Here is a 23,509-nt window from a genome sequence, read left to right as displayed (position 1 = left end):
AGGAGTGCTCCCTGGAGGCAAGTGGGCAGACAGGAAAGAATCTTTTCTTTCCTCTAGGGCTTTATCATAGCTATTTTTAAAGAATAGCAATAATACACGAAGTTTCTATAACATCAAGTTCAGGGTCTCTCATAATCCTTGTAATGAACCTGCAAAGTCATCAAAGCAGGTATCACAATCCCATTTTACAGATGAGAACACTTGGACCCAGAGAAATCAAGCTCAGGTCTCCATTTGGATTCTATCCCCTGGTATTGAAGGAATTAACAGATGTTACCACAAACCCTTCATATAGTTTATAGTGGTTTCACTGAGAATTCATGTAGGAGGGAGGGGTACTACCCTATAGAAGGGCAGAATAGCAGGACTGGATCTTGCAGAGAAGCCGAGAGAGCTATGGGGCAGGCTCCTTCTAGTGCGGGGCCAGGAATCTTCAGACTGTGTTGGCTTTGCCTCTAGAGCTGGGCCCAGTATCTCTCCTGGTGGGGATAGTGACCAGGCTTCCTCTCTTTTTTCTCATTTTCCAGAATAAAGTCTTGAATGTGGATGGGGTGAAAGTAAAGCTCCAGGTGAGTGGAGATGCGGCCCTGGCTCAGGGGGAGCAGAAGCTGGGGTGGGGGTGGGTGGAGACTCCCTAGGGCGCTGTGAGGGGTGGGATAGTGTCTCTGGCTTGATGGCCTCTCTGGGTTTCAGATCTGGGACACTGCTGGGCAGGAGCGGTTCAGAAGTGTGACCCACGCCTATTACCGGGATGCCCATGGTGAGCTCCGGGCCCAGGGGGCCTCTTAGTCCATCCCCAGAGGACAGCCATGCCCAAGCAAGAGAGCAGAGTGAGCGGGCTAGTTTGGATCCCCACCTGCAAGGATATGCAGCAGCCCTTGTCCTTACAGAGTTGGAGGGCGGGGAGGGAAGTGAGGGAAAGTATGGAGCCCAGGGGAAAAGGGAAGGGTTGATCCTGGGTTCTCAAGAGTCTCAGAACTTGGGCTCTGATATCCTGCTGGGGTAGTCAGGTCGCTGCTGCTGAGGTGTGTGAATAGACTAGGATGAGGTAGGCGTCATGTGAGAGAGGTGTGATGGGTGACTTGACTGTGAGTCGTTCACATCCCTTCCCTTCTCCTTCTGCCCACAGCTCTCCTGCTGCTTTATGATGTCACTAACAGAGCATCCTTTGACAACATCCAAGTAAGTGATAGGGGAGGGGGTCGTGTGCCAGAAGCTGCCACCCCAAGGCAGGGGGAGGGACGAAATGACCCCTGAGTGCCCACAAGCCCACTGAGATTAATGTGGCGAGGGCCAGAGCCAGCTGAGCTTGTATCAAGACTGTGCTTGCAGGGAACCCTTTCTCTTTGCCTTCTTACCCAGACCCAGCCTGCACACACAGCTCTGAACAGAAGCTGCAATGGGGGTGGACTCTGCCCCTTCCTTGACACACCCAGGCTCACCAAGGGTCAGTCAAGCAAGAGTGACAGCAAATATTATTTCGGTGTTTGCCAGGAAAGCAAATGGACATATGGCGAGTGGAGTCCAGGAAACTGGGACATTGGCAATAAGAAAGAAACCTCCTAGGTAGCAGATGGAGGAGCAATGACGGGGTCAGCCCTTTCCTGCTCCTCTCGTAGAATTCAAACATCACTCAGGACAGGCTGAGAATCAAAGCCTCTTTCTGAACTCCTGTGCCCCACAAAGTCCTCATTCTAAGTCCCGTGACCTCATTTCCACCTGTATTCTGTGTCTCCACCACCATACACCTGTGATCTTCCCCTCCCATGCGTGCCATGTCCCCCAAATCCCCTTGCCTTTCTCTCCCCCCATATTCTAGGTCTCCCTAATCTTTGAACCGGGTCTTTTGTCTCTTAACCTTCCCCCAAGGGCCTGCAGCCTTCTTCCAGCTACCATCCAGATGACTTGAGATACTCACACCCCTTTGACTCTCGCAGAGGGAAGATTTTAAGCTCCCAAAGACAGGCGCAGAAATCTCTTTCCTGAACTTTAAATAGACGAGAGGGACTGGGCAGGCTCAGGACTGAGGGCTAGGTACTTGGGCTCAGACAGAGTTGAGAATGGGAGAAGACATGGTCAGAGGGTTTCCCTTCTGGAACAGTGTTTTTGATGCATGTTCCTTTTTTTTTAAAAACCCTTACCTTCTGTCTTAGAGTCAATACTGTGTATTGGTTCCAAGAGTGGTAAGGGCTAGGCAATGGGGGTCAAGTGACTTGCCCAGGATCACACAGCTGAGAAGTATCTGAGGCCAGCTTTGAACCCAGGACCTCCCTTCTCTAGGCCTGGCTCTCCATCCACTGAGCCACCCAGCTGCTCCCTAACCCATGTTTCTAACAAAGAAAAATCTCAGTTAGGGGAAAGATAGAGCCAGAGATCTGATGAGAGGTGGTTGGATGGGGGCATAGTGGATCTGAGAAGGGTAGGTTGCAGTGAGTCTGACAAGATGATGGAGATTGACCAATCTGGAATGGTCAGTTCCTGACATCCTTATTTTAGGAAAAGTATCAAAAAGCTGGAGAGTGTCTCAAGGAGGCTTACCAGGATGGTGGTTGCTAGATATTAATTTCTTGTAGGAGCTAAGGATGTTTCAACTGGAGGAAAAAAAGGAAGAGAGGGGAGGGAGCCCATGACTGCAGCTCTTGAAGGGCATTTGGGTGGGAGAGAATCTGATTAGACCTGTTTTTACTTGGCTTCACAGGGCCAAACCAGAAATAATGTGTGGAAGGAAGATGCATGGAGGCAGGCAGATTTCAGTTCTATAAATTTCCAATCTGATCAGATCTGCCAAGAAGTAGCATTGCTTGTCTGCCTCAGGAAGCAATAAATTCCTCACTGGAATCTTCAAGGAGAGGCTGGTGGACAATTTGTCAGGGACTTTGTCAAGGGGGATTCTTGTTCATAGAGGTTGAGCTAAATGATCTCTGAGATCCCTTTAAATGGCCATATCTGGAGGCAGTGAGGTAGTTCAATAGAAAGAGAGACAGGCCTAGATATGGGAGGTCCTGGGTTCAAATGTGGCCTCAGACACTTCCTAACTGTGTGACCCTGGATATGTCACTTGATACCCATTGCCTAGTCCTTACTGCTCCTCTGCCTTAGAACCAATCCATAATCTTAATTCTAAGATGGAAGGTAAGGGTTTTAAATAAATAAATACAATTTAAAATAAAAAATAAAATAAATGGCCATATCTGGGAGGAAAGGGGCAACTATTGCATCTATCCATCTATCTTCTTCAAATGTGGAATGGAGAACACATTCATTTCCACATTTATCCAGGGCCTAGTACGTGTAGAGCTTGGCACTAGAGCCTATGGGAAGATAACAGCTTTAGAGAAGATGAGAAGCTTATTTCCCTACCAGTTAGTAGATAAAGAGACAAATAGAGTACTAGATTTGGAGTCAGAAGACCTGGGTTCAAATTCAAGGGCTCTGCTACATACTTCCTATGTAAGACTTTGGACTAAGTACTCTAAGCCTAGATTAGATGAAAGAAGGGTTCTTAACATTTTTTGTGTTTTTGGCAGTCTGGTGAAGCCTATGAAACCCATTTCAGAATGCTTTAAAATGTATAAAATAAAATACATGGGATTACAAGGGCTACTGGGTAGCTCAGTGGATAGAACACTGGACCTGGAGTCAGTAAGACCCGAGTCCACATCTGGCCTCAGAAATTTACTAGCTGTATGACCTTGGGTAAATCACTTAAATCTGTTTGCCTCAGTTTCCTCACATGTAAAATAAGTTGGAAAAAGTATCTTTGCCAAGAAAAACCTGAATGGGATCACAAAGAGTTAGGACATGACTGAAATGACTAAACAACAACTATTATTAAAATATATTTTTTTAAAAGCCAAGTTTACAGATGTCAGAACATCTGACTAGACAATCTGTAAGGTCCCTTATAGATCTATACCTTTCTGAACCTAGAATGTAGCTAATTATACGATGGTGGGTTTTTTTTTAACTGACCTGCCTCTGATTTCAACTGCCATGGGAGCTCTCTATGGGGAACTTTCACTAAATAAACTCAGTGGCCCCTGGGGAACATTTTATATTCTTAAAGAGTTTTCTTGGGGCACTGAGAGGTTACCTCGACTTACCCACGGCCATATATCTAGTAGGTCGCAATTGAGTCCAGGTTTTCCTGATTAAGAGACCAGTCTGCCTCTCGGGGAAAATCAAGAGGATGGACTAGATGTTCTCTCTTTAAGCACCAAAACCCTTCTCTTCTGTCTTAGAACCAGTAAGGCAGAAGAGTTTGGTAAGGGCTCGGCAATGGGGGTTAAGTGACTCGCCCAGGGTCACACAGCTGGGAAGTGTCTGAGACCAAACGTAAACCCAGGACCTCCCGTCTTTGGTCCTGGCTCTCACTCTACTGAGCCACCCAGCCGCCGCCACATGTCCTCTTGAAGGTCCTTTCCAATTCTAAAATCCTCTGAACCTACAAAGCATAAAGGAATCATAGGAGGCCTTCTCTAACCGGATAAGCTGGCTGTAAGTGGAGCTGAGCTGTGGGCATAGTCGGTGCAGACAAGAGATCTGATGGTTTCCATGCTTAGCCCTGGGTGAACTTTCTAGCCCCTTCCCACAGTGGTGCTTGGAGGTTTGAGTAGGCAGCCCAGCCCCAGCTGGCCACCCAAAGCCTGGAGGATCAGCAGGACTCATCCTCCTTCTCTGCTGCCTCTAGCTTACAGCACAAAACTGATCTGAAGAGTTGGAAGCCAGACCAGATCTGTATTGACCAAAGCAGGGCGCCTGGGCCCCATAGTTCAGGAAGTGCCCAGGCTCTCTCCCCTCCCCAAATCTTTCACAGAGGAGCCCCAGCTTTGTGCCAATGTCTCTTCACCTCCATCTAGTGGTGATTTCAAGTCTCGATTCTGCTTGTGGCCCACAGTAAAGGGGGAAGAGGTAGATAGAATGATCATAGCAATATCAACGATGATAACCATAATCACTAACATTTACACTGTGCCAGGTGCTTTACAATGATCATCTCACAACAACCCAGGGAGGGGTAGGTGCTATCGTTATCCCCATTTTTACAGATGGGGAACCTGAAGCAAACAGAGGTTAAATGACTTGCCTAAGGTCATATAGCTAAATGTCTAAAGCTGGATTTAAACTCAAGTTTTCCATACTCCAGGCCCAGTGCTCTAGCCACTGCACCATCCAGCTGCCCTTCAATATTGGACTGCTTTGTCGTTTCCTTCTTTTTTAGCTCATTTTAAAGATGAGGAACTGAGTTAAATGACTTGCCCAGGTCCACATCCCTAGTGTCAGAGGCAGAGGAACCTCCCTGATTCCAGGCCTGGCCTCATTCCTACATTTTACAGATTCCTCCTAAACCTTCCCAGAATTCCCACCAACTCCCTAGCTCCCAATTACAATGAGGGAATCTCTTCATCATTTGATCAGGATATATAAGGACCTCACTCCCCCAGGGCATAAAAGGGGGTGGGAAAGGCACTAAAAAGATCCTCTAAACCTACTCCTGGAGGAAGTATTGTAGATAAAGGCCAATTCGCCAGTAGAGCAGAAAGGATGTGATCAGAGCTCTATCTTGAGTTATGGCGGAGGGAAAACCGAGTTTGGAGTCAGGATCTGAATGAGTTTGAGTCCTAGCACTGTCATGAGCTGTGTGGTCTTGTCCCTCTGAACCTCAGTTGTCTCATCTGTCAAGTGGGGATGGTAACTGACACTGCCAGTAGGCACCACCAAGGTCTTGAGGACTGAATGAGATTATCTGTAAAATGCTTTCTAACTCATAAAAGTGCTAGATGAGGGTGTCCATTCAAACATTTGCTAAGTGTCTATTATGTCTAGGGCACGATGCTTAGCCCTGAAGGAGATATTGAGGATTTTTTGGCCTTTAATTTTAAAATTCCATTTTCTTTTCTGTTCTGAATTCTCTTCCCCTTCCCCTTTCTTCCCCCCACCTCATCTACCCCCACCCCCACCCCCACTGAGAAAGCAGGAGAAACAAGACTTTTACAGTTTGGGATTATATATGGACATACAGACTTTAGACACAGTAGCTGCTTTCCAGGAGCTTTCAGGCTGGTAGGAAGCTAGATCACAATACACAATGTTATATCCTATGTGGATTAGAGATACAAAATAAAAGAGCTATATGAGAGGAGGTCGTTATTATAAGGGGTGGGGGAGACTTGGCACATAGAAGCCTTTTTGGGGGGGGGCTGGATTTGTGATAGTAGGCATTTCAGAACTATTTGTTGATCAAAAACTAAGAGCAAGGAGCAATTAGGTAGCAGTGTAGGTTTGGAGATGGGAGGTTCTGGGCTCAAACAGATTTGATCAAAACAGATCTCAGACTATACCTAGCTGTGTGACCTTGGGCAAGTCACTTAACTCCAATTGCATAGCCCTTACTTCTCAACCTTAGAACAAATACTCAGTAAGGAAGAAGGTGAGGGTTTAAAATAATAATAATAGGCACTCTGGGGAAGTGGTAGAACCAATACACAGTAAGGCAGAAGGTGAGAGTTAAAAAAAATGATAATAGGTACTCTGGGGAAGTGGCTAGAGTTGGCCAGGAAGTCATGGAGACCTGGCTTTGGGGATGTTGGGGGAAGTAGGGTGGTTGCTTTCTTGGTAAACTTCTAGGATAGAGGCTACAGTTTCCCTTCTTTCCCTGTAGGCCTGGCTGACTGAGATCCATGAATATGCACAGAAAGATGTGGTGCTTATGCTATTGGGAAACAAGGTAGGTGTCCACCGTGGCCTAAGTTGGACCCCAGCCAGGGAGCAGAGCTGGGCTGTTTGGAGGCCTTGGCCCTAGTCTTCCTGGCCAACAGACTGTTTTTAGTATCTATTGGCAGGTAGTTGCCATTCAGACTCAGCTAAGCATTGCTTCCTTGATGGCTAGAAAGCCTTTTCTGTCCCTCAAGAAGCCCAGAAGGCCTCACTGCACTCTCATTTCTTTGCACCCCATCTTAGGTGGACTCTACTCAGGAGCGAGTGGTAAAAAGGGAAGATGGGGAGAAGCTGGCCAAGGTGAGCACACCTGTGAAGTGTGAATATGTTTGATTGGGGCAGAGGGATGGAAATAGTTCAACTAGCAGAAATACTCAATGGCAGCAGTGAAGATCCCAGGTGGGCCAAGAACAGCTCTCATTTATGTCCAGCTTGGTGATTTGGTCCTCTAGGAAGTGGGTGTCTCTTGTCAGAAACGGATATGCAAAGGACTGAGTGGGCTGTTGACCAAACTCTAATTGCAGTCACATCTTGGTCCCAGATGATAAAACATACTTCCCTCCTCTTGTTAAAGAGGTGGGGGACTATGGGTGTGGAATATTGAATTCTGTCAAATATGGTCAATTTGATGGTAGGTTTTTTTATTTAATTGTCTTTCTTTGTTCTAGGAGGGATCTATCCAGGGCTAGGGAAGATAAACAGTAGGGTAAAAAAGCAAAAGGCACTAATAAACTCTGGACATATGAAGCCTGCCGTAGTATCCCTGTGCTTATAGCCAAGCCCACTGGCTTGGAGTACTAAGTCCTATGGCTGAGGAGGGAATTAAGAATTGACAGAGCAACTAGGTGGCCTAAAAGATTGAGAGCCAGGATGTTCTAGGTTCAAATATGGCCTCAGACATTTCCTAGCTGTGTCACTCTGGACAAGTCTCTTAACCTCAATTGCCCAGCCTTCACTACTCTTCTGTCTTGGAACCAGCACTCATTCATTGTTTCCAAGATGGAAGGTAAGGGCTACTATTTTTTTTAAGTGGGGAGGGGGACACAGTAAAAGCAAGCTCCTTAGTCTCTTATTAGAAGACCCCAATTCTTGTATCAGAAATGGGCATGGAGAATGTTGGTGAGCACATCCCCTCCTCCAACTTAGGCTGAGTGGAACTCATTGACTGATGTCCCTGGGACAGAACTCTTTTTGAGTCTACAAATTCTCTGAATAGTCATGGGGAAGGCAGCTATCGGGGGTGAGGAATGATTTTGGAGACCCCAGGGCTTTTGGTGGTGAACCGTCCCCCTACCCTAAAGGCCCCCAGGATTATACAGGAGGGCCTGCCCGCCCGATGCTCTGCTCCCTTACCTCCCCTCCAGCTGGCAAGCATGTTTTGCAGGAGTATGGGGTGCCCTTCATGGAAACAAGCGCCAAGACAGGCCTGAATGTGGATTTGGCCTTTAAGGCCATTGCAAAGTAAGTGCCCTCTTTTTCCTCCCCCTATTTTGGGTCTTTCTTTTTGACTTGGACATGTGCATGGGAATGTTTGTGGGGGTATGCACCAATTTTTTTGTGGCTTGCCATTTTGTTCATTGAAGACTTAAGAGCCTTCCTGTTCTTGATGGCCTGAACCTGTTCATTCACTCAAATAGGTTTTTAAGCTTTGGTCACCTGCAAGGTAACCAATGAGTTTGGGTTGTCCCCTTCCCATGGCCCATGACTCAAGTTGGGCTTTCTCACAGCCCATATCATTTGCATTTTGGGAGGAGAGGCGCCAATACTACTATTTGCATACCTGCAAAGTATCTTATGGCTGTTATTGGCTTGACTCTTGCATGTATGTACTCAAGCAACCTTGTCTGAGTCCAAAGATGAATGCTAGCTGGCACATTCTAGCTGGCTTCCATTTCTCTCCTTGTAGGGAACTGAAGCACAGGTCCATGAAGCTGCCCAGTGAACCCAAATTCAAATTGCATGACTATGTGAAGAGAGAAGTTCGAGGCTCAGGCTGTTGCCGCCCCTGACCTGGAGCTCCTCAAGCCTTTGAACCCTGCCCAGGGACAGGTGACTGTGCTCCAATGCCCATGAGCCACCTTTCTTGTGGACAGTCTATGCATGTCTGTTGTGTGTCACTCTTTGTAAAGGTGAAAGAAGGGAGGTGCAGGTAAAAGGACAGGAAACTGGGTGGGAGAAACAATTCTCCTAGAGGGAAGAGAACAGTGAAGGGAGATTACTTTGAACCAGCAAGGTTCCAGACCTGGCTGGAAACATGGCACTGGGTCTAGTTCCAGACTCAGTTCCTAGAACTAAGGTTCAGTAACTTCTCTTTTTGGCTGGTCAGGAAACTCATTCCCTGGCTCTGTAAGGTAATGCCGACAAAGGTACCGAATCTCATCAGTTTTGGATGCTCAGCGTGGTATGTTCCCTTCACAAAAGCATCTCTTGACCAAATGAGTTTTGCCAAAGCTGTTTACCGACAGAAGATAAAAGGGTCAGGCCCTAAAAAGGACATGCCTTTGTCCTTGTCCAGCTGCTCACTGTAGGTTACTGGCTTTTCCAGGAAGAAAACACATTGTAATTTCAACCAATTGGTTTTCCCACATGTTAACTTACTGGCTTTCAATGAACTTGTTTCACCTACCACATGCAGAAAACCAACTTAACAAATCATTTTCAGGACTGTGGCACCAACTCCCTGAATCTTTGCTGCTGGTCCTCCTAATACCTTCCTACATATAGTTTCTATCCTGTTTTTCATTTGTTTTCTCAAGGTTTCTTTTGAAATCCCTCCTTATAAAGCTATCAGAGTATAAAGGTTGTGGTTTCCCAAAATTTCTATTGGAATGGACAATCACAGAAGAGCCTCAAGATTTGTTTTAATTATAATGCCAGCAAACAGTTACAGATGATTTTCAGCCTCAATCTACTGTTCAACCATTCCACAAAGGCAGGGCTTATATTTCCCCACTAACAAGGTACCCAGGATTAAAATTCAAGTGGAACCTCCAAGAGGGAAAGTTAGGACTTCCGTGTTTTGATGGTGAAAACCAATCAAAAGGACCAGAGAAACTACTTCTTAGGATTGTTTTTTAAGCTGCCCAGGGAGAAGAAAGGTAATAGTTCTTCCTTCTCATAAAGGCAAACAGGGCTAAATTCTGTCCCAAGTATTATTGGGAACACTAGCATTTCAATGTTACTTCTCTCCTCTCAGTCCTTTGGGCAGGTCTGTTTGGAACCCTACTCTGCTGACCAAATGGGACTCTAGTTTTGTGTTTACCAGACCTGTTGGTCTCCTGGACCTGCATCCTTTAGATCATTAGATCATGAGCTCTTTGAGGGCAGGGACCACCTTTTGCCTTTTTTGCATTCCCAGTGCTTAAGAGTGCCTGACACATAGTAGGCATTTAATTATTGACAAAAACCTGAGCTGCCCTAGATCCTGACAAGCTGGAACAGAAGATGTAGTTCCAGTCTGAGTGTGTCAGCCTCCACTCTTGTTATCCAAGAGCATAAATGTACACAAGGTTTGCATTTATCTTCTTTATTCCTTCAAGTGATAAAATTTTTAAAATAATTATTAGGAATTGAGAAACAGCATCTTTTTTTTGGTGATATTCTCAAATAGAATAAGGTCATGGATACTGACCTTAAACTAACCCTTATAAATGTATAGCTTTTTCCAGTTTCTAAATATATTTCTGTCATCTCAGTCAAGCCTCTCAACAATTCTCAAATAGGCAATTTTATGGGCGATAAATCAGATTCATATTACCCCAAATGGACACCCAGCTGGCCCTTTACCAAATCTCCCAATTCCTTCCCATGGTGAAGCCTGTTAAAATAGGCTCAGCCACAAGATTATTTTCCTCCTTAATGGAAATAGAACTATAATCTCCTTCACAAGAGTACACTCTAGTTGAGACAAGCTGAAAAACAAAACCCCTTTTTACTGACTTAAACCATGTCACTTCAAACCACTGGTGGGGCTTAAATGATTGTGGGGGTATGCTATCAAAACAAGTCTAGGGAGGGGCCTTATTCACCAGCAAACTCCATTATGTGGAGACCACATAGAATATTTTACAGGTAACTATCTAATTCTCTTATTTGGAATACTGGTTGAAAGTATGGGCTTTGATCAAGTTTCAGGGACTCACCAAAACAAATCCTGAACATTAAGGGTAACAAGGTCCTGAAATTATTTCTATTTAATTACGTCATCTTGATGGTAAGTGTAATGACTGAATTTTACACAGGAGCTTAAATAGTATAAGACACAGCATCCATATCAGGAAAGTAGCCTGAAAAGTGAGAAACAAAGCTTTTGCCTTGTATTTAAAAAAGGTTCATTAGTATCAACAGCCATAAATTCAGTGGTCATGCTGTATTCTGTCTGATAGCTCTTATATCATGAAGTGCTGCTGAGACAAAGACGAAGTTGCCCTGACCTTGTACAAACTTCTTTCTCTTTGACCCTTCTGTTCATGGCTGTTATGTTCCACAATACTGTCAATAAAAGTTTCTTGGTTTTTTAAAAGCAATGTTGTGTTTTGTGTTTGGCATGTAAACTTTAAAAATTAAACTATGGAAAATCAAGCTAACTTGTACTAGACTCAAGGCATTTAAAAAAAGATTAAACTTTCAACCGAGGACATGAAATAAAAGGGATATGCCCACTCAAAACCTGCTTCCAACCTTAATTGTGTATATCCTTTTGCTTCCTTGTAACAGTTTAAATGGCAACCTCCCAAAGAGACTGCCCAAGAGCTCATTCTTCTCTCCATAAATAATTCAGAAGGGAATGACCATAAATTTGGCTCCATGTGCCATTTCCATTTGGCACAGTCTAAGAAAATTTGAAGGGCACAACTCCTAAGGGACTGCTGTAAACAATGGACTCTCTTTCTAGGACTATCCAGGAAACAAGGACAGCAAAAGAAATGCATTCCTGTGTTTAAAAAAGATCCCTTATGTTTCTGATATTCAATGTTCGAATTTTTTTCAGTAGTGCCTTCCTCTTCATGACCCATACCCTTTTCTTAGCGGATACTGGATTGGTTTGCCATCTTCTCCATTTCATTTTACAAATGAGACAAAAGGGTTAAGTGACTTGTTCAGGGTGACAGACAGGCCCATATCACAATATTTCCAGTGAGCCACCAAGCCTTTAAATAGCCTAATAGGTCCTTTCCAATTCTAAATTCTTTGAGAAAAGTATCAATGGCGCATACAATGATAAGATTTAAAAGTAACAATTTATCAATGTTCATTTTATTCAGAACTTAAACATACAATTGTAATTTATGACAATATATATCAAAACAGGAATCAATGGGTTCCAATAATATAAACTAGGAGCACCATCTGTCTAAGCTTGAGCTCAGACAGGTCCTTGCAAACTCGAGCATGCCAGATAACTGCATTAAGCATGGCATAGTTGGAGGTGGTATATAGGTGAGTGATGCCCTCATACTTTTCTGAATTTCCCTAACATTGATAGGGAAACAAGCATTGTAAGTATATAACTAGCTATATATAATAGAAATGATATATTTATTAAGCACTTATTCTGTGCCAGAAACTATACTAAACATTTAACAAATACTATCTCATGTAATACTGAGAGGTAGGTGCTATTATCTCCAGTTTACAGCTGAGGAAACCAAGTCAAAGACAGTATTTCAAAATAGGCTGAAAACCTAGGTTTGTCATTACTGGCTTTTCCTTTACATGCTTTGAGATATTTGGTAGCCAAGTTCTTGGTTCTAGGCTGCATTCCTGTGGTAAAGCATATAGTCACAGAGAATTTAGCAAAAAAGGCTTTGCCTTATTGTGGGCTATGTAATTAGTTTGGACAAATTTGCACTAAGATGCAGGGCAATAGATTGATGGGGAAAAGGATAGAGAAACAGACCAAAGGACCACCACCCTTGCTTATGCTAACTAATAACAGCCCTGGAATTTACCCATGGCAGTATATTTGAACAGATTCCAATTTGTGAGGCTATTCCTGTAAAGGCTGCAACTTCATCCTTTGGCTCCTCTTTTCCTTATGTTGTAAGACAGGTTCAGGTTGGATGCCAGACAGAAATTAATTCTTTCTGACCAATTTTAGCTCTTCTCAGAGTCAAATCACTGACAAGTGCCTCTTTTATGGCAGGCGCCCCTTTACAGCTGCTATGGAATTGCTTCTTTTCACAAGTTCACCTATATGCATTCTGCCAAAATGTGTTAAGAGTATAGGCTTTTCCCAGCTCTTAAATCTTTAACTTACCAACACAGAATAGAAATGCATAGAAATTTGTTGTAGCTTGCTATCTTCATGGAATCTAAAAATGAAAAAGATACCCCACATATTTATAAGGAACAATACTTGATAGGTTGATAACTTTCTGTCCCCCCAGTTCTCAATTCATGCCCAATGAATTATAATATTTATTGAGCCTCAGGGTTGCTATATAATCAAACTGCACATGCAGATTTCATACGAGGTGTCAGAAATGGAAATGTCTCATCACTGGCTCAGATTTCCTTAAAAATAAAAATATTGAAAAGCCTAACCTGTTTGTTGCTAAGTTCATCCACAGCACAGGGTACACCTGAAAGTATAAACAGTGCAGTTATTACCTACAATTCACCTGAATAAAACTAAATAAATTGCAATTTCAGAGTAATTGACAAAAACTGCAGCCTCAGATCTCAAGCATAATCAAGTATTGGTAGTGGCAATACTCATACGAGGTGTCAGAAATGTGGATTTCATCACTGGCTACAGAGATGTGGCAAATGGCCCAAGGTAATTAAGTGGGGTTCACTAAGGGCTAGATGCTTATTTTAGAGAAAACTTTCAATAGTAATTGTGAACTTCCAAGGCCTGCTGAGATCAGGTAAGCTGTTAACTTATAACAGAAAAAATGATATCCCTAGAGCTAATCAAAAATTTCCTTCAGAGCTCTCCCACTAGATGGCAGCAAATAAACGGAGTATTAACAGCTCTCTAAGAAAGAAGTCATACTCAAGATTACTAGCCCACACTAATTATTTCCCTAACTAGGTAGATAGTGAGCTGCCCCACCTGGGCACCCAGGGATATCTGGTCCTAGCAGTCAATACACATTTACTAAAGAGCCTACTATGGTCCAGGTACTGTGCGAAGGCACTAGGATTACAAAGGCCAAAGCCAGTCCCTGCTCTGTACCTAGTTTCTCGAGTCTGGAACAAGGGGTTCTTAAAGTAGGCCCCATGAACTGCTCACGAGCAACGAAAACGTGTTGGTTCCCACAAATCTTAAGTTTAAGGGGAGGTGGAAAGGAATTCTCATCTCCAATCAGAGCAGGGTCCCCAATCAATCAGTACACGATCTTAAATCTCCCAAGTCGCCGAACCAGGCCTCCCGCAGAGTAGACAAAAAATTCTAAAGAAAGTGAAAATACTTTTTGGGTTCGGGAGAGGGAAGACTGGTAAGTTTCGGTCTTTCTCCAAATTTCCCAAGAGGCCTGGCAGCGAGGCTGACTCTACAAAACTAACTTTCAGCAGCTCGTACCCTTCGTCAGACCTAAATTTTCCTAACTGTAAAAGGAGCAACGTAATCCCTTTAAGATTCATTCCCGCTCTCATAGTAATGGGAGCCCGCCCACGTGGCCCGGGCTGGCCCAGAGGACCTGCTCACCTCGTCCTTTGGCGGCCTTGCCGCTGCAGCAAAGCTCCTCCTGAGAATGGGTCATTTCGGGCATTGCTCCCAGTACCTATGGCAGGGTGAGGGAACAATGGCCGCAAACTCCAAGCCAAGAGGGGCCAGAGCGAAGCTGAAATTCACAGCAGGACAACACTAATTCTATCTTCGACCCGAAGTAGCGTAAGAGAAAGAAAGAGAAGCCCGCCTCACTGGCTTTTATAGAGGACCAGCTTCCTGGCTTCGCAATTGGACTAGCTCTAACGGAAGTACCGCCCACCGATGCCCCTTGGCCCTCGGCTCCGTCGTTTCCGCAGCTCTCAGGATCACGAGCAGTCAATTTCGATTCTAGTTCACCAATCTGACGCTAGCTAGCGTGCTTTCTCAGCGGGGCCACTTCCAGCCACGAGAACTGAACCTTTGCCCTACTATTGGGTCTGATTGGGACGGTCGGTGACCCAAAGCCAATAAAAATCCAAATTGTAACATAGAGTGATTTTGCTGTCTCCAATCACGACTAGCTACGCACGAGTCACCGGGAATTGTAGTTTTCTTCAAGGAATCCCCTTCAGAGGCGGCCGAGGTCTATGAGGCGAAAGGACTACAAGTTCCAGAGAGCGCAGTTTCCGCGCGGTTCCGGCTTCGCGCACCCCGCCCCCTTCCCGGCAAGAGGGGGAGGAGGACTAAGGGGGTCACTATGTGCCGGGAGGAAGGGGCTTATTCCGCCGCCTTCGCTTTTGGGCAGCAGCTGACCGGTGAGTCCCCACGGGGCAGCATACGCTGGACCAGACACTTTCGGCGTTTGATGGGCTGCATGTTCCCCAAGGACCTGGCAGCCGCCCTTAACTGTCACAGATTACGAGAAAAGGATTTGGAGGAGGTCGGGGCCACCCCAGGACGGGGAGGGGGCGTCTGGCCACCTCTAGCTGGGTTGGTGGGGTCTGACCGTCCCAGCTTGGGGAGAAGTGGGCGCTGTCACCTTCTTCGAGACTGAGGATGGGGTGGTCAGGGTCCTTGGCCCATCACTCACTGAAAAGAGAACTATGCTAGAGGCTGGAGAGTCAGCTTTGCCCCTCACCTGTCAGGGTCATCACAGGCTTGGGAAAGGGCTAAGGCTAGCAGGACCCTCGCAGGCTGAGGTTAAACTCGTCTCAGACTTAATGAAGGGGATCAGGCAGTGGGGATGAGACTGTTCAAGGATGGGGATGAGATGCTGTAGTAATAGACTGGAGGGGAAATATAAAGTGGCATTTCAGGTTGGAGTGGGTCGGGACATTACTGGATTAAGAAAAGGAGGTGGTCATTGTCTTCACCTACTGAGAGAAATGGAGGCAGGGCTGAAGAGGGAAAGATAAATGCTTCAATGTTGGCCCTGGCCGGTGGGTACAGCTCATTCATAGCCTGGGGAGGAGAATGAAGCAGGGCCACTACATTTTTGTCTGGGAGAAGTAGTGGTTAGAGCTATTATGGAATTAAGAAGGGGTAAATATATAAAGATCCTAACAAACTGGAGGCTGAGCTACCAAGGCAGTGACTCCCCTAACTTGGGAATGGGGAGAAGAAATCTTTTCTGTCCTAGCTTGAGATTACATGGTATTTTTGAGGAGCTATGTGATCTGTATGAAAATACAGATCCTTTAAACTGAATTATATCTGGACTGTTAAATTAACTGGTCTAAATCATTGCCAAAGCATGTGTGAGTTAGCAGCCTGGCACAGGGCACATAGAGAGAGCTCCAGTGACAGACTGGAGCTATTCCCCCTAGGGCCCTGACCTTGATTTTCCAGAGGTATAGGTGTTATCAGCTTTCTGACTTTCAGGCTTGAATGCTGCATCCTGTGTAATATTCAATTGGAGGTGGGAAAAGCTTCTCTATTTCCCATTTCTGAGGTTGCACTTATAACTCTGTACCCTCACTTCACTGTAGTGCAGCAATTGTGTTGGGAATTAGTAGTCTATGATTCTCTCTCTCCATTGGTATGCCAAAGCTTCAGTGAATTTTCACTTTCTCTCCCAAACACATCCCATAGGCTATGATGAGCCTTTCCTACAGGCCTTTTTAGCAGATGTTTCTGGGCTTGGGAGCCAACTTTACTTCCCATTCTTTTTCCTTCCTTTTTCTGGCCATGTGGCACTCATCCTTCTGACCTCTCTCTTCCTGTCCTTCTCCCTAAGGAATTTCTGTTGCTTGTTTGTTCCTTCCTAGCTTGAGTAAAAGATGACTCTTCAATAAACATTTCAGTTTCTCAAATGCTCTGTAATTCAGTCCTGACATCCTTTTCCCTTCTTTCTGCTTCTGAGCATCAGTCCAATACAATCTTCTTTTCTATCAAGGAGAAGGCTTCCTAACTATATTTCCCCCTTGAATACTTCTCTGCCATAAAGACCCGACTCAGACATCACTTCTGAAACTCCACAATACCTTTATTCTAACTTCTCAAGGCTTTTGTTGGCTGAAAATAGGAGCAATTAAGAAATATTCAAATATAATTTTTCTGGGACAATTAGGTAGCTGAGTAGATAGAGATCCAGGCCTGGAGACAGGAGGATCCAAATACAGATTTGGACTCAGACACTTCCTAGCTGTGTGACTGTAGGCAAGTCACTTAACCCCAATTGCCTAATTCCTATTGCTCTTCTGGCTTAGAACCAATAGGTAAGGGTTTTTAAAAAATAAAACAAAAAGAGCTACAATAAAATTTTTTGTACAAAAAAATATTTTAAAAAAAAAGCTTATCAACTCCCATCTTCTCTTCCCATTAGCACTATGACTCAGGGCTACACAAGCTGATGATTGAACTGGTCTACAAACTTCTGCCCTGCCTTATAGCTAGTCCTTCTTGATGGTTTCTCAATGTCTAGTTCCTCTAATGCATAATTGTATAACCTTTTCCCTTAGCTTTTTGTTTTTACATAATTTGCCCCTTGCTTTTATATAATAATAATAAGTCATGTTTGTAGAGGACTTTAAGATCTACAAAGTACCTTCCTCCTAATCAGCTTAGTGAGGTAGGTAGCACAAATATTATTATCCCCCTATTTTTCCCCAAGTATTATTATCCTAGTTTTTCAGATGAAGAAACAGATTTGGAGATGTAAAATGGCCTGCCAGGGTCACCTAGCTAAGGAATATCAGAGCTGCGATTCAGACCCAGGCCTTTCCTAACTACAGGTTTAGAATTCTCTGTGTTGTCCAATGATGCCTCAGGATTTAAAATCCTTCTCAGACTGGCTTCCACCTACCTTACCAGAATTGTTTCACACTGATTATTTTACAGGCAAGCTATTCTACCCATCTTTTCCTTGGCTTCACCCTGCCCTCTCCTATTTTTATGCATTTGTGTATGGCATCCCCATGCCTGGAATAGCTAAAATCCTTCTCTTCCCTCAGGATCCAGTCAGGTGCCATCTCTTCCTTAAACCTTTTCCCTATCTGATTATGATTCCTCCCTTCCTCTAATTTCCCCTATTTGACCTCATTTTGCACATCTAGTACTTTCTAACTCATATTTATTTAATATGCAAGTTTTATACCCTTACTGCATTATGAATTTCTTGGGGGTGATGATGTTATTTTTCACTTTTGTATAACCAGATATAAGAATACAATAAGCACTTAATATTCATTGAATTGGTCAGTAGACTTGTAGTTGGAAAATGTGGATGAAAGTCATAAGACTTCTTTCTGTTGGGTGCAAGAACCCACTTTATTGTGCTTGCAAAAAATGCTACTCTTCTTGATCCCTGATTAAGACCTGAAATGACATCAATTGCTATCAAAAAAGAAAGGTTGTCTCATTTTGATGCTGAAAGAAACTCTATGCCTCTCCTTCCCTTTGTTGTGCCCTTAGCCTGCCCTAGAGAAAACCTTTAGAAACTACTAAGGGAGGCCTTCAATCTAGTTATAGCTGGACAGGCTGTTTTGGCCAGATCCTAATAGACCTACTCCCTGAATTCTTCACTGACTGGCTGCTCTTCTACATGAGCTGTGGGCTAAGGAAGGGCTTAGGAAGCCAGACAAGTCATTCTAGGACTGGAATCAGGAGATCTTGGGGTCAAGTCTGGCCTCAGACATTTCCTAGCTGTATGACCCAGTGTAAGTCACTTAACTCTTAACTGCCTAACCTTTATCACTCCTCTGCTTTAGAATCAATATTTAGTATCTCTTCTGAGACAGAAGGTAAGGGTTTTAAGAAAAAAGATGGAAGTTCTGGGAAGAACTCATCAATGGGAGCAGGGGACCATTAGGGGGCAGGGGAAACTAGTTGCAATCAGGTCTGGGCCAGGTTTGGTTGTAATGGGAATAGAAAAGGAACTAATCTGAAATTGTATACAAGGAACAATCTGTGGAATTTGATGTTGGAAAGGGAAAGAGAGAGAGGGAATGGTTGGAGCTGGAGGTTGAGAGAAGGGTAACAAATAGTGCCAGTGATAGAATTTAAAGTTGAGAGTTGAAGGAATCCCCCTGAGGCACCTGCCTCCTCCAGGCCAGTCCACAGTAAACTGGACTTTATGCTATTCCAGGGGAGATGACTCACTGGAGACTGGCAGAATGAATGAAAATCAGAGATTTTTGCTGCCATTCAGTTGAATTGCCTTCAGGGTATGTGGGCAGTGGGCCAAAGAAGTGCCTAGATACAGCTTCCCAGACACACACTGTATGTTCCAGGGAAGAATGTTGGGGTAAGAGGAATCTAATGGCACATCTGGGAGAAAGTCTGTTTATGTTGCCATGGAAACCCCATGTTTCTATAGTATTTGGAATGTTTGCTCATGGGCCCCATTGACATACAGCTGCCTCTAGAGGGATGTGGGGTGGCAGCCAGCACACTGCCTCATTGAAGGTGAGGAATGTCTTGGCCAGGGTACCAGGTCAGACTGTTCATCCCAATAGAAAGAACCCTCTGGAATCATCCTAAGGTCCCACGTGCAGCTCGTGGGGCCTCTGGAAGGAATCCAGCAAGCACAGCCTCCCACCTGGAGCTCTATTTAGCTGTCTTTGAAGTCAGACCAGAGTCCACCCAGCTGGGAGCTGATGTTTTCACCAGGCCAGCCCTCCACCCCTCAGGCTGCTGCCAAACGTGCAACTTAATTATGGTTCCAGCTCTCAGCATGTGCTGTTCTCTGGAAAATGTCAAGTCACTAGGACCCACCTGCATGCAAACTGGATACATTGGAGGATTGGGGCAAGAAGCGCATGCTAAAGTCCCTTCTCCTTCTCTGGTAGACCAGGCAGCTCTGTTCCGAATAGCCAACCTCAAGAAGAATGTTAAGTCTTCCCTTCAAGATTCACTTGATTTCTGAGGCCCAGCATGAAAGTACAAATTCCAGCCAAGATGGACCAGGAACTATTGGTCTCTCCTTGGAACTGCAAACTATATCAGGTTCTAATGATCTGGGACTGAAAGAGATCTCAAAGCAGGCCCACATCCTCAGATTCTCATAAGGATAGTACATCAGTCAGTCAGCATTTATTACATGCCTACTTTGTGCCAGGCCCTGTGCAAAGCACTAGAGATACCAAAGGAGGCAAAAGACAGTCTGCCCTCAAATAACACATTCTATTGCTAAGGACTATATCCGTGACTTCATTGCTAGCAGAAACTAGTGGATGAGGGAACTCTCTCCAGTAGTGAAGATCAACACCTCTGTAGTCTCTGAACCTAGAGTTCTGAGATTTGACCAAGATCACAAAACCAGATTGCATCAGAGATGTGACCTGAAGCCAGGTCTACCTAGCCACTAGGTCATTTCTCTTCCCAGTACACTGGTATCAGAAGTCCTGGGATTCTGATTCTCTGCCTCTAGATTATATGCAAGTCCTTAGATCACTTTGTCCCTCAGTTTCTTGACCTGTAATGTTTGGTCTGTAAGACCCCTCCCAATTCTGACATTCCATGAATTAGAGTAGGATTTGATTGGTGGGTTAAAGTGGTCATGGAAGACTTCATGGAAGATGTGAGCTTTGAAGAATGGTTGAGTAGGAAAAATTGGAGGCATATTTGTTGGACCAGGTTTTCTGGGTGATCTAAACAAGGCAATGGAATTCTCTGGTTGTTTCTTTAGAAGAGACCTCAGAGCCCAAAGGTGCTAGGCAGGAAACTTGGAGAGAGAAAAAAAGGACATCTCCTTCAATATGTTCTCAAGAAATTATATTATTTATATCTGTTTCCTGAACTTGTTATTCCATTTCTTACCTCTGTTTACATTCAAGGTGCATCTCCTATGAATGAAATTCATTCATCCCTTTCTCTTTGCCTGTCAAAATCTTTATCTTCCTTTAAGGTTCAGTTCAGATGCCCCCTTCTCTGTCAAATGTTTCATGGTCTCCCTTCTCTTCCTCTTCTCCTCTTCTTTCTCTTCCCACCCCAACCTCACCCATCTCTCTTAACTGTCTTTCTTTCATACACATATACACACACACTGCCAGTGCTCTTTTTCAAGTTCTCTTGTATTATAGTTCTGAGTATATTGTATCCTTCCAATAGAGTGTAAGGATCTTGAGGGCAGGTACTATTCCTTTTTTGTCTTTTTATCTTTGTACCTTGTACCCTTTATACCTTTAGTGCATTGCACACAGCAGGCACATAACGAATGTTCATTGTGTTGAATGGAACCAAAAGATAGGTGGAGTTAAATGAAAAGAGAATCAGAAAGTGGGTGTTTTCTGGAAGAGGAAGGGAAAAAAGAGCTCAGGAGAGCAAAACAGCAATGGAGGAATAAAGAATATTGGTGCTAATTGAGGGAATCTTGATTCCTGTGGAATGAAAGCATCTGCTTGTAAGCATCATTATCCAGAAGTAGCTATTAATCTCAGCCGAGGAAAGGGCAAGAAACCTTTTTTCAGCTAATATACAAGCTGAGTTTGAATGGAAAGACACTCTGGTATGAATCAGTGAACCAACAATAAAGGAATGAATGTTTCATGAGATACCTGGTTGAAAATGAATGGAGGAGCACCTAGGTAGCATAGTAGATAGAGCATCAGGCCTGGAATCAGGAGGACCTGGGTTCAAATCTGCCCTTAGACACTTCCTAGCTATGTGCCACTGAACAAGTCACCCAACCCCTTTTGCTTAACCTTTGCCCTACTGTCTTACAGTTGCTACTGTAACAGAAGGTATGCATTTAAAAAGAAAAAAAGTAGATGGAGTTTCAGTAATTTCTGCCTGGCTACATGAATAAGATGGCATCTTTGCCCACATCAGTTATTGGTATAAATCACAAGAGGGAGAGGATGAAGGGGGAGGGGGAAATGGAAACATTGTAATCAAAGGGGGGGGGGGAAGTCAATTAAAAATGAAAATACTTTAGAACCTAATGGTAAGATCTCTTCCAAACAGGAACATCTTCATCCTTTTGCTTTTGGGGATGAACTGTGGCCACAGTGGGAAAGGAGGGTGGATTTGGAATTGGGGAGAAGAGGGATTCCATGGAGTTTATTTCATCTGGATCAAGTCCAGTTCTTACTCATACCATTTTTGTGACCTGGGGCAAATGATTTATTTCCTTGGGCCTCAGTTTCCTCATCTGTAAAATGTGGAGAAGAAATTTTTCTCATGGATAGCATCTCTGAGGTGCCTTCTAGTCTAGGTCTATAATCCTCTAAACATTGCTACTACATGCTCCTCCTCATGTCTGGCCAGAACATAAACTGTGCTCTAGGGAGTGCTCTCTATGCTAAGAGCTCCAAGAAGAATTTTCCTGAATCTTTATCTTCCTTTAAGTCTCAGGTCAGATGTCACCTTCTCTGTGAAACCTTTCATTAGCTCCCTCCTTTTATTATTTGACCTCAATTAATAAATTGAATCTCAAAATGTAAAGTTATATGTGCCTCCAAATAAAAAATGCAGTGATATTTTAATGATGGAGACTGGGACCCACAGAGACCATAGGAACCCCTCTCTTGTGGTGCAAAGTTCCCAGTATGTAGTATGAGAATGGTGTTCAGTCCTTTTAGTCATTCATGACCCCATTGTGGGTTTTCTTGGCAAAGATACCGAAGTGATTTGCTATTTCTTTTACCAGGTCATTTTACAGATGGAACTGAGGCAAACGGGGTGAAGTAACTTGCCCAGGATCACATGGCTATTAAGTATCTGAGGTCAGATTTGAACTCTGGAAGATGTCTTCCTTACTCTGGGCTTAGTACTCCTGTACACTATGCCACCAAGTTGCTCCCAAGATGAGAATGACTCCAAATGTTTCCAGTGAAGTGTTACTATCATATTTGGGGTACTTACAAATTTTTGAATGGGGACAGTCAAATCAGGTTAGGACAGTAGTCACTTTGTAATTTTATACAATATTCCCTGCTTGTATCTTTCCAATGATATACATACTCAAGTTACTCAGAGGCTTTAAACAGAATTTCCCTTTGGGACTGAAACGTTCTTTCTAATGTTTGGATTTCTCTCTCTCTCTCTCTCTCTCTCTCTCTCTCTCTCTCTCTCTCTCTCTCTCTCTCTCTCTCCCTCTCCCCCCCCCCTTCCTCCCTCTTCTTTTTCCCTTCTTCCTCTTTCCCTTCCTCCCCTCTTTCTCTCCCTCTCTCCTTCACTCACCATGCAGCATCCTTATCTGAGTTTCACAATGGCCTGTGCCCGGTCCATTCCTTTACCTTAACCAAGCTTTGGAAGAATAATATCTGAGCATTGATTTCTTGACACATCTCAGCACTAGTTGATGTGAAATAGATCTGCATGTCCCCATCAAAAAGCCAGGGCTGATTCTGGGGAAGAAAACACATCAAGACAAGGAAGTTATAGAGTCTCCTCCTCTCAGTTTCCTGTTCTTTGAGGAGTTTGTAGGATGACTGGACAACTTCCTAGTCTGGAGAAGAATTGATTCTAGAGACTATTTGGCCCATACATTGCCATAGGACAGTTTAGCAGTGGATAAGCAAATTTGCTGATGTGACTTGGGTGAGGTTTTTTTCTCATGGAAAGCTAGCAAACTGCCTTGCAGACCAGACAGACACAAAATTTCTGACAGATAACCTAAATGAAGTGAGGTAGGAGCCCACACAGACCCTTTTAAAATGGCATGTTCTTTTTTCCTGAAAGTCAAATAAGTAAACTCAGAGCAACTGGAGGTGAGTGTCACTAGGGAGCCTTTCCTGGTATTATTTCCTGATT

At 44.1% G+C, this 23,509-nt stretch overlaps 2 protein-coding genes, 1 long non-coding RNA gene and 2 other non-coding genes across 12 annotated transcripts in view; 2 read left to right on the top strand and 3 right to left on the bottom strand.

The window, feature by feature from the left end:
* Positions 1–11,239, top strand: part of RAB26 (RAB26, member RAS oncogene family) — a 39,397-nt gene extending 28,158 nt beyond the window's left edge. For 2 of the 3 annotated variants that reach the window (XM_016424181.2, XM_001366997.4), the window contains exons 3-9: positions 528–569; positions 694–760; positions 1,130–1,182; positions 6,662–6,727; positions 6,961–7,017; positions 8,102–8,178; positions 8,624–11,239. In XM_016424181.2, the coding sequence (XP_016279667.1) occupies positions 528–569; positions 694–760; positions 1,130–1,182; positions 6,662–6,727; positions 6,961–7,017; positions 8,102–8,178; positions 8,624–8,726 (465 nt within the window). In that variant the 3' untranslated portion in view covers positions 8,727–11,239. Of the gene's footprint in view, positions 1–527; positions 570–693; positions 761–1,129; positions 1,183–6,661; positions 6,728–6,960; positions 7,018–8,081; positions 8,179–8,623 lie in introns of all 3 variants that reach the window. The other variant, XM_007499385.3, reaches the window with a different exon arrangement.
* A 712-nt stretch (positions 11,240–11,951) lies between these two features.
* Positions 11,952–14,612, bottom strand: LOC103103176 (uncharacterized). Its single transcript, XR_470346.3, has 3 exons — positions 14,372–14,612; positions 13,264–13,301; positions 11,952–13,031 (listed from the first exon to the last, which is right to left on the bottom strand). It is a non-coding gene; the product is annotated as an uncharacterized LOC103103176 (long non-coding RNA).
* On the bottom strand, positions 13,143–13,225 carry LOC130455679 (small nucleolar RNA SNORD60). The gene has a single exon (XR_008913782.1). It is a non-coding gene; the product is annotated as a small nucleolar RNA SNORD60 (small nucleolar RNA).
* Positions 13,390–13,473, bottom strand: LOC130455680 (small nucleolar RNA SNORD60). The gene has a single exon (XR_008913783.1). It is a non-coding gene; the product is annotated as a small nucleolar RNA SNORD60 (small nucleolar RNA).
* Positions 14,613–14,797: 185 nt separating the features above from the next.
* Positions 14,798–23,509, top strand: part of TRAF7 (TNF receptor associated factor 7) — a 59,294-nt gene continuing 50,582 nt past the window's right edge. For all 6 annotated transcript variants that reach the window (XM_016424179.2, XM_007499391.3, XM_007499387.3 and 3 more), the window contains exon 1: positions 14,798–15,129. The gene's annotated coding sequence lies outside the window, so the exon portion shown is untranslated. The remainder of the gene's footprint in view (positions 15,130–23,509) is intronic.

This window comes from Monodelphis domestica, chromosome 7 (assembly GCF_027887165.1).
Source record: "Monodelphis domestica isolate mMonDom1 chromosome 7, mMonDom1.pri, whole genome shotgun sequence".
In the NCBI taxonomy this organism is placed as follows: Eukaryota; Metazoa; Chordata; class Mammalia; order Didelphimorphia; family Didelphidae; genus Monodelphis; species Monodelphis domestica.
Note: the sequence above shows the minus strand (reverse complement) of the source record. Positions and strands in the feature narration are given on the sequence as shown.